The sequence below is a fragment of the Rhinolophus hipposideros genome (assembly GCF_964194185.1).
Source record: "Rhinolophus hipposideros genome assembly, chromosome: 18".
Taxonomy (NCBI): Eukaryota; Metazoa; Chordata; class Mammalia; order Chiroptera; family Rhinolophidae; genus Rhinolophus; species Rhinolophus hipposideros.
In genome coordinates this window covers 5,212,706-5,231,400 of record NC_138064.1, presented here as the reverse complement: position 1 = coordinate 5,231,400, position 18,695 = coordinate 5,212,706, and the positions used below count along the sequence as shown (strand labels likewise).

General features: G+C 43.9%; 1 protein-coding gene across 4 annotated transcripts in view; it reads right to left on the bottom strand.

The window, feature by feature from the left end:
- Positions 1-18,695, bottom strand: part of DOCK4 (dedicator of cytokinesis 4) — a 365,769-nt gene that overhangs the window by 11,383 nt on the left and 335,691 nt on the right. For all 4 annotated transcript variants that reach the window (XM_081079735.1, XM_081079737.1, XM_081079736.1 and 1 more), the window contains 10 exons: positions 16,922-17,063; positions 15,383-15,549; positions 12,703-12,789; positions 6,209-6,385; positions 5,395-5,478; positions 2,413-2,532; positions 1,965-2,086; positions 1,521-1,641; positions 376-457; positions 137-246 (listed from right to left, as the gene is read on the bottom strand). In XM_081079735.1, coding sequence (XP_080935861.1) covers positions 137-246; positions 376-457; positions 1,521-1,641; positions 1,965-2,086; positions 2,413-2,532; positions 5,395-5,478; positions 6,209-6,385; positions 12,703-12,789; positions 15,383-15,549; positions 16,922-17,063 — 1,212 coding nt within the window. The remainder of the gene's footprint in view (positions 1-136; positions 247-375; positions 458-1,520; positions 1,642-1,964; positions 2,087-2,412; positions 2,533-5,394; positions 5,479-6,208; positions 6,386-12,702; positions 12,790-15,382; positions 15,550-16,921; positions 17,064-18,695) is intronic.

Sequence of the window (18,695 nt, the reverse complement as noted above, 5' to 3'; positions counted from 1 at the left end):
CAGGTAGAGAACAGAGGTTCCCTTTCCACCCAACACAGCCCATTTGGCCGCCTCTGGCAGCTACAGTGTGTAGCTATGAAAGCAATTCCAGACTTTCCCCTGTGTTTTTCTAGGATCTCCATCCCAAAAGAATTACCTGAGAAGGTTCCACAGGTGTCGGATAGATGGCACTGCACGGTCTCTCTCTTGGGGACAAGCAACAGTTTTCTCTGGAATGTTTGTGTTTGTCGGACAACAGGGGAGAAGCTGGGAAGCAAAGGAAAGAAAAGGTCATGAGCGTGGTGGCAGGGCACCTTTAGGACAGCGAGGCCACAGCTCCTGGGGGCTGGGAGGTTCTCTGGGCACCTTAATTCTGTGCCACACCCTGACACTGACCTCTTGCACTCGATGGAGCAGAACTTGTCACATTGGGCGAAGCGGAGTGAGTAGAACTCAGGCTTGAGGTAGATGGACTTGGCTGGAAATACATGGGAGCTGTTATCACTCATTGTTCAGAGGCTTCACAACACTAGTGTATTTCAAACAAAATCACTGGCTTTTTTTTTTCAAATTGGAAGGAAGGAAGGAAGGAAGGAAGGAAGGAAGGAAGGAAGGAAGGAAGGAAGGAAGGAAGGAAGGAAGGAAGAAAAGAAGGAAGGGGAAAGGGAAGGGGACGAAAAACGCCATTTAGAAATATAGGAAAATCTCACTAACTCAGACTCATTAGACGGCCTGTCTGAATGAATCAAGAACCTGACACTGACTCCTGCCAAAGGAACACATCGTGCTAGCCTGGGCTGCCTCCTGTGACTCAGTGACAGTTAGCAGGCTCCCGACTCAGGGACCAGCGGAAGGTCTCACATCCCAGGGCACGTAGGTAGGTGAGTGCGTCTAACAGGCTGAGAGGGTATCTTCTCACTTTCTCCAAACGTGTTCAAAGCATGTATGTGGCAATCTGTAATAGGCCTCTTTGCAAAAATAGCGGTGAGAAAATTTCAGCTCAGTTTTATTAACTGATTAGAAATGCCAGGTTAGTGGTGTCTACATAAAATGTTTTGTCACAAGAGTGACACTGACTCTAAAGTCCCTAAAAACTATTTTGTTTCTCTTGCAAAAAGCTTTTCATTGTGGAAATGTTCTGACGTGTACACAAGTAGAGAGATCGTATAATGAGATCTTCTAAAGAGACCTGAAGTATGGATTCTTTAGGAAAAAAAGGCCACTTAGCCATGCTAAGAGGCGGCCACCCAGTGGGGACATGCTCTCAGAGTCCAGGATGGAAGAACCTGACGGGACGGGGGTCTGAAAGCTCCCTGCACAGCCTGCCCGGGCTCTTCCCTCAATGGTTCGTGTCTTAGGGTGGATGGGACTGTCCTGAAACATCTGTGCAGCGCCACAGGCTGATCGGAGTTGAAAGGTTTGCCCTTAAGTCAAGTTCCTGCCCGTAGGGTCTGTCCACTAGCACAGCCCAGGGAAGAGAAACGCCCATGACCGAGACAGAAAAGGCATACACAGGACCAGACAAAAAGCTAATCAAGTACCTGCATGTTAAAGACTTCATCAGAGCTTTCCGATTGCCCTGTAATGTTGCTCACTTCGGCAGACGCTTGTGACGACAGTGAGGAGGAAGAATATCGGTTGACAGCTGGGTAACTTAACGGGCTGTGTCGGGGGAAAATGGCCGTTAGCTCAGTCTCTGAACGGCACTTTTACCACACGCCGGCTTGGTATTAAAACCAAAGGGAAAAAAAATCCATCCCATTTGGTTGTCTCCTGTTTGCTTCAATATCATCAAATGATTGAGTTTATTTATTTGTCACGCTGTCGCTGTTTTAGCAGTGGCAGATGTCCGCAGCTGCCTCGTGGGTTAATTATTTCATTAAGAAATAGTGGATTTGACAAACTGTGCCATAAAGAATGAGGGAATCATTCCAGATCACCTTGTGGGGATGCCAAATTGGAAGGTAATTAAGAGTATGACTTACCTGCGTCTAGGAATTACCCGGGTACCGTTTGGGCTCATAGAAGCAGGCGCTGAGTTTCTACACACTCGAGGACTTCCATTAGGAAAATGGACTGGGCTGGCTTGTATACAAGCAGTGAACTCCTGAAGCGGCAATACAGAAAATACTTTACTATATTAGACATTTTAATAGATTAGATATGCATTCTAAATGTCATGAAATCTTTACGTAGGGCCGTTCAAGTCAGTTTCAGTACTACCAAGCTTTCTCTCACTTCCTCTTTCATTTTTATAAAAGCTGAGCAGAGCCAAAGAAAATAATGCGAGTTTAATATCTGAGGGCGCCCTGGTAAAACAGTGCCGTTTGGTAGAAAACCCAAAAGATGTCACTACTGAGTACTCCATTATCTCCCACAAACAGCAAGTGGCAGAGGTCAGAGGGTCCCGTAATGCTCCCTTGGTGCACGTACCTGTATCCCTAAGCTCGACTTCATCACAAAGAACTGGTCGACCAACTTTTTGTGAAGGGGTCTCATATCTGGAGGTACGAACTTCTCGTGCACGGCCAAACCAAATTCCAAAATCTGTGCCTTGGTAATAATACGAGGAATAAATCCACATCAGTGAGTCATGCCAGTCAATGTCTGCTGAGGTCGAGCACCGTGACCATGCATTACTGTGAAATCCGACAAGGTAGGGACAATCCCGAATTTATAGGTGAGGACTTTCCGGATTGGCAAACTCCTGCATGTGTGAAGACACCCATGGGGATTGGGACTGAGGTCTGTCTGATTCCAAAGATGGGCATCTCCCACTACCCCACGTTTCTTTCCCATCGGTTTTAGATCTGTAATAACAACCCTTTCGAGCAGCTGTGTGCCCCTTTGGCCCCTCCTGCACTTCCCCAATGGGGCAGGCAGGGCCCCCTGTTAATAGATCTGCTGCTTCTGCCTGAGGGATCTCTTTTCTGGAGGGCACCCCCTTTTCCATGTTACTCTTCTCTCTTCCATCAGGTTCTTCTGTGCCCATCCATCCCTCCCCCAGGTTTTCCGTCAAGGAGGAAGTAAAAAATGGACAGGAATTCTAGAAGACTTACTATGCTTCTCATTTTTTGTTCAAAAATATTATTCCGGTTCACTTATTACAATGCAGCAAGGAACTGCTCCTACTTTAAAACAAGGTTTCCTGTTGTGAGGACCCAAAAAGAGACCACAAATATTCAAGTTTTGTTTATTCAACTCTCAGTATTACTTAATTCCTTTGATTTCAGTAGCAGTGGTCTTTTACATTTTAAAAAATGCTCCATGCTAAAGTGGTCAAAAGGACGAATGTCATAGGCCAGAAGGAAAGCTAATCACACATTACCACAGCCATCCTCTGTCTTTAGAGCTTGTGAAGGTGCAATATTGAAAGCTCAGGTCACACAGGGCTGACCCTGGTGGGTTAGAGCAGCCAGCACCTTTCCTCAAGGGGCAGAATGGTGGCAACCGTCACGCACCACCAACACATTTGCATAAAGTTAAAAATGTCTTGAAATAAACATCAAGGATAGCTCAAAGGGAATGGTCTGAGTGGAGTGCGTGTCTCAGGCATAAAAAGGGAGGGTCTGATGAGGGGCGGGAAGGGATGGCGGATGCGAACCTAAGTGTAGGTAGGACCTAAGTGTAGCCAGTTAAACACTCGCTATTAGGCAACTTCCCTGTTGTCCAAATAATGCTGTACGTTGGGTTCTCCCAGAAGTAGACTCTGGCATGGAGATTAGGGTGTTTGCTGCGGAGTACCCTTGGGATCCCTGCCTGTGGGAGCGAAGGGTAGAAGCAAGACTTGAAAAAAAGAGTTGAGCTCCGAGGCAGTCCTGTCGGCCTCTGCCGACAGACACCAGGGAGCTCTGGCCCTTTAATGGTCTGTGAGCGTTGTGCTGTGTTGGGTCCCAAGGGCCAGGCTTTACGTCTCCTCCTGGTCACTGGTTATGGCCACACAGGAAGGACCATCGGAGCAGTACATCTCCGTATCTCTGAGAGGGTTTATCTGAACCACCTCACAGAGGTCCAGAGGCCCTCGCCAGCCCAGCCCCCTACTACTATGGTCCCACAAAGAGAATGTGGCTCACCCAAGGTCACATGGAAGTCACTGGGACTGCTTGTCCTAGGACAGAGAGCTCACGTTTTGTAAGTCGTGGCTCTTTCCACAAGGACCCATGAACACAGTCAGGCCGGATGTGGAGGAAACAAAGGCTCCCTGATTTGCCTTAAGAGGCTTCTGGGCCCCTTTAATTTTAATTCTGGGGAAGGAATTCAGTCAGGCTGCATACAGCCTGTGCGAGTGGGCTCAGGAAAACCACTCACAAAACACTGTGCTCAAGTTCAATACAGATTTTCAAAATCAACAAAGGCCAAAGTCATTCCATAACCCTAAGGATTGGAAACCTAAACTGCTCACTTCTAGTATCTCCATTACCTCCAGTGCCACACTGAGAATTTACCTTATTCTCTATTAACTTGTAGGTCAATTTCAAGTAACTCCTTTCTCTTTTCTAGACGCTCTTCCTGCTAGGGCCCTTGCCCATGGCCATGTCTCTCCTCCCCACCTCAGTATTGCGATCTGTAGACTAAGCCTACAGAACATAACCTACGGACTAAAACCAGATGGAACCTCACCATTTTCTAATCAAAACCAGCATGCATTATTGGATTATTAATTTGGTACTATCAAGTGGGAAGAGACGCTTTTGTCATATTTTATCATACATATTCCATTTCCTATGCATCTAAAATATCTTTATTTCCTATTGAACTTGGTCTTCCAACTGTCATGTTGCCTATGTCAGAGGTTTTCAAACCATTTTCAGGCCAAGAGCTGTCAAAGGCAACAGATTACTCATTCCAGTTCTTTGTACTTGACAGAACCAAATAAATAAAAATAAATTACGCTTCTTTGGAGTGGAAAATGATGAGGTTATATCTAGTTTTGTCCATATCATATCACCGATAGGCTTAGTCTGCAAAACATGAGACTGTTTTAAAGTATGTTGCTTGTCTACTTCCTCATTATAACATTTACGTAAGGATCTCATTTATTTATTCACTCATTCATTTATCTAGCCTCTTATTTTGAGTTGGACTGAACTTATTTGAGCCCAAAGTTTTGAGTGAAAAGTCAGCACCAAGCCTACAGCAAATCTTTAAGGAAAGAACAGTTAAAAAACATTCCAAGAGACTCCGTGAGGTTGTTTGTTACAAGGGTCTCCTTACTGTTAAAATTTATTTTTGCATCAAAGTCAGAAGAAAAAGTAGGACTTAGCAAGTTGGGATCTATTACAGCTGAATTTGTAACCCCTAACTACCAACTCCAGCGAAATCCCCAATGTGGAAAACCATGTAGGTGGGTCTCTGGGTAAGCACGCACATAGCTATGCAGTGAAGACAGAAGGTGATTGGCCTCTGCCCCCTTACCTGCTCAAGCATCAACTCTCTTAACCGTGCAATTTTCTCTCCATCTTCAGGGTGACTTAAGATATATTCCTTGACAAAGAATGCCTAGTAAGAGAAGGAATAATCAGTTGACTTCGGGAGAGTTATGAAGAAAATGAAAGACACAGCTGTTTTTAAACACCTGGCATCTTTAAAGAATTGGCACCATTGTAAACCATGTTTGGGAGGCAGATGGAGTGATTCCCAGTGTGGGTGGCTGGGAATAGAAGGAAAGGATTATTCAAGGGAGATCAGAGATTACATAGTATCTTTGGTAAAATAAATAAATAGCAAGTCCAAATGTATGCATGATGGCTTTACATACTTAAATAAATTGCCCTAAGATTCCGTATGATCAAGACGGTAGCCTCAGCTTCCACGCTATCATACCTTTCTGTTTAAAACTAAGAGTGCAGATAAAAAGTCCCCTTACATATCTTCCCAACAAGATCAGATTTTTCTATGCCCATGAACCACTTTGCTCAGGGAGATGATTTTAGATAAACATTTAGTAAACAATTCTCATACCTTCACTACTTTCAGTCATCAAGAACACACACACACACACACACACACACACACACACACACTTTTTTATCCTCCAAATATCACATACTGGGAAATGAAGTAAGTACGCATCACAAATGACTATACGTTTGCTCTAGTTAAGGAGGAACTCTGTGTCAACTACAGCCCTATGTTAGCATGCAGCGTGTGTACATATTTTGATGAAAGGTTTCTGAAACCCTGAGAAATCCCACCTGGAAACTTTCAGACAACACCACCTAATCCTCACCTCTTGATACCTGGCCACTCCACCATTCACCGCAGCGTCGATGACTCCGTTCAGGCACATGGTCAGGGGATTGATATTCTGCATCTGTCTGGTCTGACACTGACTAATCAGAGTCTTCAGCTGCTGATTCTTATTTTCCAACACTTCAATTGCATTTTCCAGAGGACTCATTTCTACCTGAAAAGCAAATGAGCATAAATACATATTGCATTTCGTGACAAGTAGATTATCCCCGTTCTGAATGATCTGTGCCCTCCCATGGCTCCCAGTAATATCTCTCCCAGGGCCATCCTATAAAAGAGACAGGGAGTAGAAGACAAATCAGCTGTTCATTAGCAAGGTCTAGAAAGGGAAGCCGATTATATTCATTGGTTGAAATTACATATTAGCATTGCAACAATCATTTTTTTTGAATTGCTATTATTGTTACTAATACCACTTCTACATCATATACAGGTTCAGGAAATTAAACTGTACATTCTAAGGCAATAATCGATTTAATCCTTAAAAGAAAATCCAAGCATCTCGTATCTTTTAAAACTTGTTTTTCTTTTCTTCTGAAGAGCTAAATATTCAGGGGGCCTGCCTATTATAATCATTTTTCTAGGTGCTTAATGCAAATCATCACGGGAGACACAGAGAGGTATTTCCAGATGCTCTGATGTCAAGGAGCTTCCAGCCCAGTTGGGCAGATGGGACATACACCCATATGGACCACATATGCATATAGGAAGCACCAAAAAGTGGCACAGCATGGCACACAGTTGCGAGTTATAGAAAATATGATAATCATATATGCCACAGGATCTATTTGTTGATGGTGAGCCAAACAGAATCATAATGACTCAACAATTCTAGGTTGTATGGGAGACCTAACTGGGAAAATGATGGACATGCTCTTCAAATGTACAGCATTATGATGGTTATTGTCAGTGACATTCTCTTTGAAGAGAAGGTCTGCCAAGCTCTCAGCTGTAAAGTAATTCAAACTTGCAATACACACATTTATTTATATGTTGGTTCTTTCGGTTAAGGAAACAAATTAGAGCTTTTACAGGTGACTGAGAGGATCTTAAACCAACACTGAAAAGTTCGAGAATAATTTGACTAAGTCAGAATTAAGAATGCGCATTCATCAAAAGACACTATAAAAAGAAGGGAAGATATGACAGAAAGTAGAAGATATTTGTAACATGTAAAACCAGCAAAGAGCCTAACACCTGACTATGTAAGAACTCGTACACACTAATAAGAAAATGCAAACAACCCAATAAAAATGGGCAAAAGACTGAAATCGCTACATTGCAAAGGGAGACATCCAAATGGCCAGTAAACATATGAACAGGAGTTGAAACTCATTTGTGATCAAAGAACTAAAAAGTACCACCACACTAATATACTACTAACCACTCACCACAATGGCAAACATAAATATGACAAATGGAAGTGAGAACCTGAGCAGCAGCGTCAGTCAGTTCCTTCTGTTGGAAGTTCAAATTGGTTCAATCACTTTGGCATTATATACTAAAGTTGAAGATGTATTTTATGATCCTGCCATTGTACTCCTATGCATATTTCTGAGGAAAAGTGGAGTAGGAGATGTGTGTACATGTGTACCAGGAAACATGTTCATAACTGTCTCCAAAATCCATGTCCATTGACAATTAAATGCATAAACATATTGTGGTATGGTCATATGATGGAATAGTACACAGCAATGAAAACAAACTTCAGTCACTCATAATAACGTGGACCAACACTACCAATAATACTGGGTCACAGAAGCAAGTTCCAATAGGACATATACAGTATGACACTTTTATACAAAGTTCTAAACCAGGCAAACTAAATTGACTTGTTTTAGAAAGCCGTATCTAGGTGATGAACTAAGCAAGGGAACTGATACCATAAAAGTGAGGGTAACGATGACATCTAAGGGCAAGGGAAGGAGTTATCACCAGGAAAGGGTTCATCTGAGGCCTGGCGGGTGCTACCGGCGATGTTTTGTTTCTTTACCTGAGTCGCGGAAAATGGGTATTTACTTTCCAATTATTTATGATATTATGCTTTTGTTTTATAATCACAAAAGCTAATCATAAAGGAAAAGTCTCAGAGCTCTGCTTAACTGAAAGTCAAAAAATAAACAAAACACCTTAGAAACAGAAAGTAGAAAGGTGGTTGCCAAGGGCAGTTGGAGAGGGAAGAGGGGAATTGCTATTCAATGGACACAGAGTTCCAGTTTTGCAAGATGCAAATGATCTGTTGCATATGTAACAATGTGCATATAGTTGACACCAATGTATTGTACACTTAAAAATGTGTAGGATGGTTAATTTTATGTTATGTATTTTTGACAAAAAAAATTCAAATGCTATTCATATGAAAAAAATTTTAAGGTAAGCAAATCAAAATGCAATAAACACAGGCAAACAACAACTTGGGAAAATATTTCTAACATACATTAGACAAATTATTGATGTTTCTCAAATACTGAAGAAAACCAGACAAAGAATATGATCAGTGCATTCACAAAAGAGTAAATGAATATATGAAAACATACGATCTTTACTAGCATTCAACAAATGTCCTCCTCCCCCCAATCAACTCTAGTATGATCATTTTTTGGTCTATTATTTAGAAAGATTAAAATAACACACAACACCCAGGGCTGGAGAGGATGCCAGGAAAATAGGTATCTCCAAGAACAGTTATTCCCTCCAGATGGCATAAATTGATGCATGCCACTGCTGACCCATGAACCAAAGGTTAAACTGTGGACCCTCTGATAGAGCAATTCACTTCTTGGGAAATTATTCTAAGCAGATGGTCAAAGAAGTGTGCAAAAAATAATGTGTAAGAAATGTTCATCAAGGAATTATTTTCCTCTAGGACCCCTGTGATCTTTAAATGCCGTTTGCAACTGAAAAGTCCCAGGATCACTGGAGAAGTGGCTGCTTTCAGGTCTGGGGCAGGAGAGGTACAGTGAGCCTGGCCTGCCCTGGCACACCAGTCACCAGGAGGGCAGTTGGGAAGAAGACAATGAAGCAGCTGGCCTGTGAGCACCGGTGACTTTCTCTACTGGACCAAGGTCCTTGGGAGCAACAGAGAAGGCAGGTTTCCGGGTCTTATCGCCTTGTCAATGGAACCTTCAAGGAAATAGGCTAATTGCTAGGAGGAAGAGATGGTGTCTATGAAATGCCCTATCAGGAAGTCCCCAACTAAAGGACGGCTTGTGGCAAATCAACCTAGAATCCAGGAGGCACGAGTCCCTAGAGAATGTTCCAGGGAAGTTTCCCGAGTCTCTAGAGTATAAAATGGAATGTTCCATAATTTAAACACACTCCCTGTGTAAGGAGCCCTGTGCACTCCACTTAGGAATTCTCACCTATCCTTCCAAATTATCATTACTGAAGTGGAAAAGAGGGGCCTGGAGGATAAGGCTGAGGTCTCAGAGGGCTCTCTGCTTCATCTGAGCCTCTTGCTTGCCTCCAAGTTCTTGGACAAAAAGGGATGTTGTAATAAATCAAACCAAAGTACCCTCGCAGGGTGATCTGATCACAAATTCCTAACTGGGCAGGTCTTGGTGGGTCGTCATGCCCAGGCCTATAACTTCTTTAGTAAAAGGTTATCTTGGCCTTAAGCAGGCCTGCCCATTGTTTCTGTGCATTCAGGTGAACACAACTCTGAAATGCCTCTTTTCAGACCCTTAGGAAACTAACTACCCTCAGAGCACATCTTCTTGTTAACTAGCCTGTAATCCATCCCCACCTTGCTTTCTCCCACCTTCATGTCACCTTCCCTACCTCCCTTCATTCCAAAGGCATAAAAGAAACTGCAAACTGTCATCCTGGGAAGCGTTTTGCTCAGTCTGTTCAGATCTTGCTTCCAGGCATGTCCTCTGTTTGGCTCAAATAAACTCTAATAAAGTCTTATAAAAATTTTCTACGGGTTTGGACATTCTCAGGTCGACGAATTACCAGGCAAGCGTGATGCTGATTCCTGTGTCTGATTTGACAATCGGTCCTGTGTGTGAGCTCAGAGTCTACGTAGATCTGTCAAAAAGACTCAGGAACTAATGTGAAGAGGCTCCCAAGGTGCAAAATGGAACAAGTTGAAAACTGAAAGGAGTGATAACTGCGAAGGACTGAAACAAAACAATTTTGTTTAAGCCCATGAGTTACTATCAGGACTACAAACAAAACCAACCCGAGGAAGGGAACCCCTCAGGTCACTCTCATAGGAGTTAGGAAACCAAATTATTATTTTGAAAACTGGTAAATAAAGGGAAGGAACAGAGCATTAGCCTTCCTTTCCTGTACCAGGGTAAGCAAGTAGTTGATGAGGGGGTGTTTCTCTTTTCTCTTTACAGTATTCCAATGAATAAACAAAGGAGTGATAAAATATCACATGTGTAATCCCTAATGGATTAATGGATTGGATCAATGACCGTCAGTACCTGTCAACATCACACAGCAAAGAGACAACCACAAGTGTATAATACTGCCTATGAAACGGTCTTGCAAAACAAAAACAAAACAACATCTTATCAAGCCTCTAGGTCTAACTGCCAATTTACAAAACATAGGGACAATGATACAGGTTAAATGACACAGGTTAAATCACCCCACTGGTGTGCAGATCAGATTAGGTTTAATTACCCACTGAATTTTGGAGCTCAACTTATGAAAACATCTTTTGGTTTTCAGTTAGATGTTGGTATTGCATGTAGGAATTTCAGTTCAGTGTAGCATATATGTATGGAGTACCTACTATCTACTCCTGACCTTTGGCATATATGTATGGAGTACCTACTATGCGCCCCTGATCTTGAGGACCTTCTATAGTAGGAATTAAAGCAGTAAACTGGCAACTTTAACAGAAGGTGGAGACATGCCAGGCAGCGGGAACGAGAAAGACAAAAGGTTGTCAGGAGTGGGCTGTGTTCACGAACAAAGAAGCCCACTTTGATTTGTTCTGCTTGATGAAATGTAAGATTGTGTATTCTAATAAAGTGGGCCGCTGATGTTGGAGGTTGTGTTTAGTAATGCTCCTTTAATCATTATCAGCATGCTCCTTTGCATTAGAGGTACGTGTGTGCGTGTTATTTCCAAGGTTAGGACCATCGGAGAGCCGTCACAGAACTGAAGGCTCTGGGTAGTGAGCAGATGAAAGGCTTTCTGGATCATCAGTGCAGCACGGATGACTAAGAACGTTTCGGTGGGCTGGGTCCACGCCGTTCCGCAGGAGGAGCAACTGTAAGACTTTCTGCGCACTGTGTCCTTCTTGCAAAGCCCCTGGGCACCATAGAAGTAACCAGTCTGGGGACCCCAGACTCAGACCCCACAAGAACACGCCTGCACCAAGGCAATCTGAGGAGTTGGACTTGTTTAGGGATGCGTGTGTTGGTACTGCAAAATGAAAATGCCACGAAATCCTTAGCTTAACTGGACATGGTACGCGGAGGGTGGTTTCCAGGCTTCGAGACAGTTCAGGCAGGACAAGCCTTTCTTGGAAGACAATCTGGACGGGAACCATTCTTACTTATTCATTGACAGGGTGGGCTTGTTTCCCAAACAAGGGAGAGGTTAATTTATAGTTCACGATTGTTTCATGTTCTATCAGCTAGAGGACTGCGGCCATCAAAGGGCTGGTCTCAGCGCCAATGGGAGGAAGAAGGCTGCTTGAGATGGCAGGGCTGTGGCTGGCATCGAGGTGCTGTCAGCTTGAAGAGTGCCATGGGCAGCAGGGAGGGGTCTGCCTTCAACAACTGTTGTCCGGGGTCCCCACAACTGGGGAGCAGAGCTGGGGGCGTGTCTTGCAACCCTAAGAACCTTGAATACTGGGTTTCCAGGCTCTCTAATGACACCCATTTATCTCCAGCTGCTGTTTATCCAGGGCTGACAGACACACCAGCCTCCCTTCTACCGTGAACTCTAGCAGCGTGGATCTACTGTGCGTCACGTGCTATGTTCAGCCTTCACACGTGCCTCACAAGGAAACCGAGGCCAGAAGAGATATGCATAACTGGTTTTGGAGTCAGAAAAATCTGGATTCAAGTCTCTCCTTTTTCAGCACCTTGCTGTGGGCCCTCTGGCAAAGTTCTTCGCATCTCGTCAAAACTTGTGAAGAGAGGGCTAGGAACCCATCCATAGCACGTGGCTTTGATGTGGTAATTAAAAGCACTCAGTAGGTATGGCTGGTCACATAGCTACAGCAGTGAGGGGAGCTGGAACCGGTTCTTTCCACTCAAGGGCCCGGGCTGTATGTGCTGCAGTCATACATATTTGGGGGGACTCCCTCTGGCTGGCTGCACCAGGACAACAGGAATATCCCCCTTCAAGCCTTAGTCACAGCAGCCAATGTCATACACATTCACAACTTACTCTGAGGGCTTCCAGGGACTTCGAGTCAAAAGCACAAGCAACTAATATAAGGCACAACTGCAGGTAAGCTATTGTGATGCACAGTGTTTGAGAACAAGCCCTGGTCCTTACCACTTCTCGCTTCTCCACCTCAAACCAGCGGGAAATTCCAGGCAAACTCTGCACCAGGTATAAGGACGTTCTCTCCACCCAGAGGCTCTACAAAACACAAAACAAATTAGTTTACCACGTTGCCCTTCCTTGTTGTTACTGAGATATGGCCAATGTTTGCCATTCAGTTTTATCAGCTTTGGCTGATTCCTGTCAGCTTTTCCCTAGTGTCCATTCTAGCCCATCAGTAACGGTAATCCCTTCACACACACGAAGCAGCCAGTAAGATGCTGCTGGAACTTTGTGAATCATGCCATTGCATGTTGTCTGCAACTTTCTTCTGTGCAGAAGAAATGATCTCCACCATCAGAGAACAAGCTTAAAAATATAAAAATAGGCCATCACGTGATTTTCTGTGCTATCTCTAAAATTCTAATTTAAACTCTCTTCACTCCTCAAGGAGTAGCCATTTTTATCTGGAAGGGATAACAGTATCAGCCAGTCAACACAGGATTAGAATCACAACATCCTGAAGGAGCAAAAGGCTCTAAGGATCACGTGGCTCGATCTTTCTATTTTTAAGATGAAGACACTCAGTCTCAAAGGGGCCTTGTGCTCAAACCTACATTCGAACTACCTGTAAGCCGGCATGGCACCCACCCACTAGAATGGACTTCTCCATTGCTGTACCCGCCGTGCCACCACCCTCGTGCTGACTGGAACTGCCACCATCCAGGCACATCTGTATTTCAGGGCTGGGGCTCCCGCTGGCCAGCACGAGCGCCTCCGGTAACCCCCATGACACAGGACACCATGGCTGCCCTTGGGAAGAGCCGATGTTGATGGCTCTTTTTTGCCAACCAGGTTTCTGTACCTATGTCTCCTTTACCTTATTTAAAGTATACGCCCAAGAAGATAGTTAATCGGCTTTATAACATTCCTGAAATACTGCCATTTATTCAACAGCAACGGCAACAAAAATGGAAGGATTTCTTTATGCCAGCCACGAGAGGCTGAAATGAACAGGGCAGAGTCCCTGTGATAGGAGCTAAAGTGTCCTGGTGGTGACAGGGAGGTAAGCAGATAGATGAGGGCTCGGGATAGAGAGAAAGGAATGCTGGAGTTACTGACAGAAAACAGAGAAGGAAGCAGGCACACACGCCATCTTGTGGGAGGACAGCTTCTCAGATGAGGTGACACGTGAGCGGAATTGTGAGGAGTAAGTAGGAGTTGGAGGGGGGCACTGCAGGCAGCAGGGAGTGGCAGGCACAGGCTCCAGCAGCTTCTGGAAGGGTAGGGCAGGAGGTTGTGATGCCAAGGCTTCTAGAGGGCAGCATGCGCAGGACTGAGGCACTCCACTTGCCGTTGTTTTTTTTTGGGGGGGGTTGCTATACTCCAGAACATATTTAAAGTGGTGACAACATGAAAATATGGTGCAGTGGAAAAAGCGATGGAGAAGGTAGGAGAAGGTGTGGGTTCTTGGGCTGGGTCTACGCCAAGCAAGTCGGTGGCCTGACTCTAGTGGAGCTCTGACTTGCTATTCTCTGGAAGCAATCACCATCAAAACTGTATTATACACTAACAGTCTTTAATGGGCTTTGGAGGGCAGAAAGAAAAATATAACTAGAACTAGAAAAGAATCACACATCTTTTCAATTACATTCCAGTGCTGTTTTTCCAATGGTCCCCTGGGCTTGATATTTAACCCATCAATCTCCCTGCACAAAGGACAGGTCTTCGATCAGTCCCATACTAACACTACAAAACTCTCACAGCTTCCCCTTCCGGTTACTTGGCTGTGAAGAATGCCTGGGGTTACTGCTGGGAGCACCGGGAAGTGACAGTTAGGCAGAGATGACAAGGTGAGCTAACATTAGACAATCATTAGTGACAGTATTAGAGAGTTTGTTTCCAGCTTAAGTAGAAACTATCTGTGATGAAAGAAACTAAGCCAATTAACCCACAATGATACAATGGGCTTGCATTCTCTGTGTGGGGGCAGGAAATACTGACTACCTGGGGATCTATCTGGTCTCCCTATGTGGCTGTGGTCAAAGAAAGAGCAGATTACGATTTATCTGTGCAACAACCTTGCCCCCGTCCCCCAGGTCTGGCCCAGGGAGAACCGAGGAGAACCGAGAACTCAACACATTCAAGGGGTCTATGGTTTGCTTTTACTCGGGGTCTTCTCAGAAACCCTAATGACACACCGTTCTGACAAGAAAAAGCAGCTGGAGACAGCACAGAGCTTCCCCCACTGTACCAGCGGTCTACCCAACCATTCTCTGCCTCAGAAATGCTCTTTCTCCTTCCTTATTCTTTACTCATCACACTCAACTGTATCTAAGAAGAAATATTCTGAGCTTCCCCAGTTGGTTCACCATGAATGAATAAGAGAGGCTGAGCTTAAGCAGATCTCAGAGACAGGTCTAAGGACCGCTGGCATTAGAATTGTCACCAACAAAGCTGATTTCAGGGCCAGCTCTCAGACCTGCTGAATTAGAATTCCTGGGCTGGGGGGTCGGAAATCACCTTGGTTAGAAAGCACCCCATATCACCGTGGTACCCAGCAGAGTTGGAGAACCACTAGACTGAACTATTTCTGGTCCCTCCTGGTTGTCACTTGACTTTATTCTGAGTAAATATTAACTGAGGGTCTTACCCCAAGGAGCTCCCCCATGTAGTAAGAAATGCACGGTACCTTGAATTCATTTTCTTTGTCTTTTGTGCCTTTGTGAAACGGTCTGTCATAACGGAATTTCCAGATATGATTCACTTTATAGAAACTTTTGATGTTATCCGGAACACCCTCTCTCTGTAGTACCTCCTGGCTCTCTGGGATGGGGGTCACGGCGTAGATCTGCAAATCTGGGGTGAACGAGTCAAGGAGGAAACCCCACTGGGCAAACCCCACAGAAGTCTGGCTTGAGCTGGGCAGGGGCAGAGAGAAGAGGATGAGTCCCAATCTGGCGTTATGTGGGTGGAGGATATTTTAAAAATTCCAAAGAAAGGGCCCAGACCTCACTCAGTTCATAGCAAACCTCTTCTCAAACTATAGGCCTTGAGTTCGTTCTAGGGAGGAGATTCTGAAAAAAGCATCTGTTTGAAATTTCTATGACCCATGAATTTATTGATCACTGATTTTTTGGGGGGTGGGAATGGTTTAGACCTTAGACCTTAATACACAGATCTGTATGAATTCTGATCCTTGTGTCTTTAGTCCATGCAGGAGATGCTCTTATCTTTAGTCTATGCATGGCCCCTGTTCAATCTGTTTGTTAGGTTTTGAAATAATGTATAAATACTCTTGCAACCATGGCCAGAGACACAAGCCGGTACTGATAGCGACTTCCATATCCCTGTGTGATGCTCCAGGCCGGCTTCCCCCCACATTGGTGGTACCCACTCTCCCATATTTGTCCTGATGAGCAGGGGGTTTAGTTGTAGCTTACATTTTAAAATTGCATACGATTATATACTTATCTCCTCTTCTCATTCAAAGGAGGATAGCAAAGTATTTTTCTTGATGTAATTCCTTGCTTCTGTTGCATTTTAGTTTCCACTTTGAAATGGTCTCCATAATTACCAGTGGGAGATCCTGCTCTTCCTTAAGATCCTCAAGTTCAGGAAGAGACAGAGGGACCCAGAAAGGAGTCTCGGGGTCAATTCCCTTTGTCTCTAACGCCTATGTCATTTCAGTTGTGTTGTTTGCGTTTAGACAATGGAAGTGTCAATTATATATATAGAATTACATGTATAAAAGGCTGTCCAGGATAACTTGGCGAAGAGGCCCCCAAAAGATACTGAAGTAACTCTTTCTCTTCCTTTCCTCATCCCAGAATAAAAATGTCAAGGGAAAAGGGCATGAACGCTATGTGCCAGTAAACATAAGGCTTTCCTTGAACTAATGTTGTTTCCATAGAACATGCCAGAGGAAATGTATTCTACAGGAAATCACTAAAAAGGGCTTTAAAAGCAGGGTTGAGATAGAGAAAAGTTTTCATGAAAAGGAAAAGATATTAACAGAATCTTCAAGAGATTTCTTTTCAGCGGACCTCATGATAATAAATAGCACAATTCTGTTCAGAAGGAGCTAAGCTAAAATAAGTGGATGAGAAACAGGGAGAATAAGAACGTGGCAGCTGAAAAGAGGCCAGTGGCCGAACACCCCTGCACAAGAATGCTGTGCTGCCCGTGGCCGGGTAGCGCTCACTGGAAGCAGGTGTGCTGCGGTGGATACACTGAGCTTCCGCCTGGAAGATGGTCTCGTCGGGCTGGTTGGCGTGCTGCATGGCGATGGCATGGGGAAACTCGCCGAGCATTCGCTGCTGGAAGGCCTCCAGCCTCTCGTAGTCATGCCCTCGACACACGAACTCCTTGTTCTGGAGATGAGATGAAAACAGGAATTATAACTACGTAACTGAGCACATTAATTCCAGAGAGAAACCACCAAACAGGACACTGGCAGTAACTGAGCACATGCCTCACAGCAATAGACTATAACCATCAACAACACAAGTACACTGGAACAGTCCGAAAAAGGTGCCCAAATATTAAAAAGGCAGGGCAAAGACCATGACCTTCACTGCATTGCTGCCAATGAACCCCGAGAGCACACCTGAGTCCTCCCAGGTCACCTGCACGAGATGCTGAGAGGCACCTGATTCTCAAAGCACTGAGTACAAAACAAAGCATTTGTGTTCCCACCTAGTGTGAACAAGCACACGTGATAAAGATTATTTTCATAAACTGGACAGCAAACTTATGTGGAGAAACTCACCATGTGGAGGAAAAGAAAGTAAATGCTATCTCTAAAGATGCATCTCACTGTATTCTTTTTTTTTTTTAAAGTCCCCAGAGATCAGTCTTAACTTTCATAAATCCCATCCTTGCAAAGAAAGGAAGCCTGGACCTTCTGCGTGCCCGCGCTCTCTGCTGGCACAGGAAGCTTCCTTGCCGTGACCAACTCAGCTCAGCTAAGATTTAGATTTTCAGGGGCTTGCAAAATGTTGGGCATATTTTTGTCTGTTTTTTTGTTTGGTTTTGTTTTACAGTAGATACAAGTATCGTGGGGGACTGGGCTGCCTTTTTTCAAGTAAGGCTGTTGAAGGTCACGAGAGCTGGACGGATGGGCAGGTTTCCAAAACGTGCCTTCATGATGGATGAGATATAAAAGAACTCTTTCTGGCAGTTTAATGATGATGAAATTGCGATTGTTGAGTGCAGTCATTGACTAGGCGCTCTGCACCTATCTTATTTAACCCCCAGAGAGGAAATACACACTTACAATAAAAAAAAAGAAAGAAGAAAAGAAAAAGAAATCTAACTAGTACGGAGCACACAATGAAACGTAAATCTCTTTCCCATCCTTGAGCGTAGTCATTCTGCCCAGAGAAACCATTCTTCAGAGACATCATATGTACGTACAATCTTGTCAATAAATAAGCCATTTTCCATGAGGGTAAAAAACTACGTAGATCATATAATTATAGAAATGCATTCATTTATTCGAGCTTTAAAAATTAGCTTGAAATGGATCGAATAAAAGGAAAATTTTAATGATGAATATGTTTTTAAATCAAAGAGCAGACTGGAATCTGATTTCCTAATCAAAGCTCTAGCCTCATGATTCTGAAGGGCGCAGTGCCTTTTGGAAACCAATAGAGGGTAACCCTTCTCTTTAATTTTGAAAGAACTGCCATTTATATCTGGAAAATCTGGTTTTAAAAAGAACTAATGTAGAGATTGGCTTACTGTAATTGACTTTTAAACAAACTTTATTAAGGGCAGCTTTCTAATCCACTAGATTCTCTTTAAATTTATGGCTCTAAAAAGACTTCATTTTTGAAAACTTTTATACTTTTAATTAACATTAATTGCATATGCCAGGCAGATGCCTGGGTACCTTGTGGTACAATTACTAGCTGAATTCAGAATTTGATCAGGGCATCTGATGGCTTTTGTGGGCCCCTTCCTCCACAAGAATATAAAAATCATATTGTTATGATTTTTTA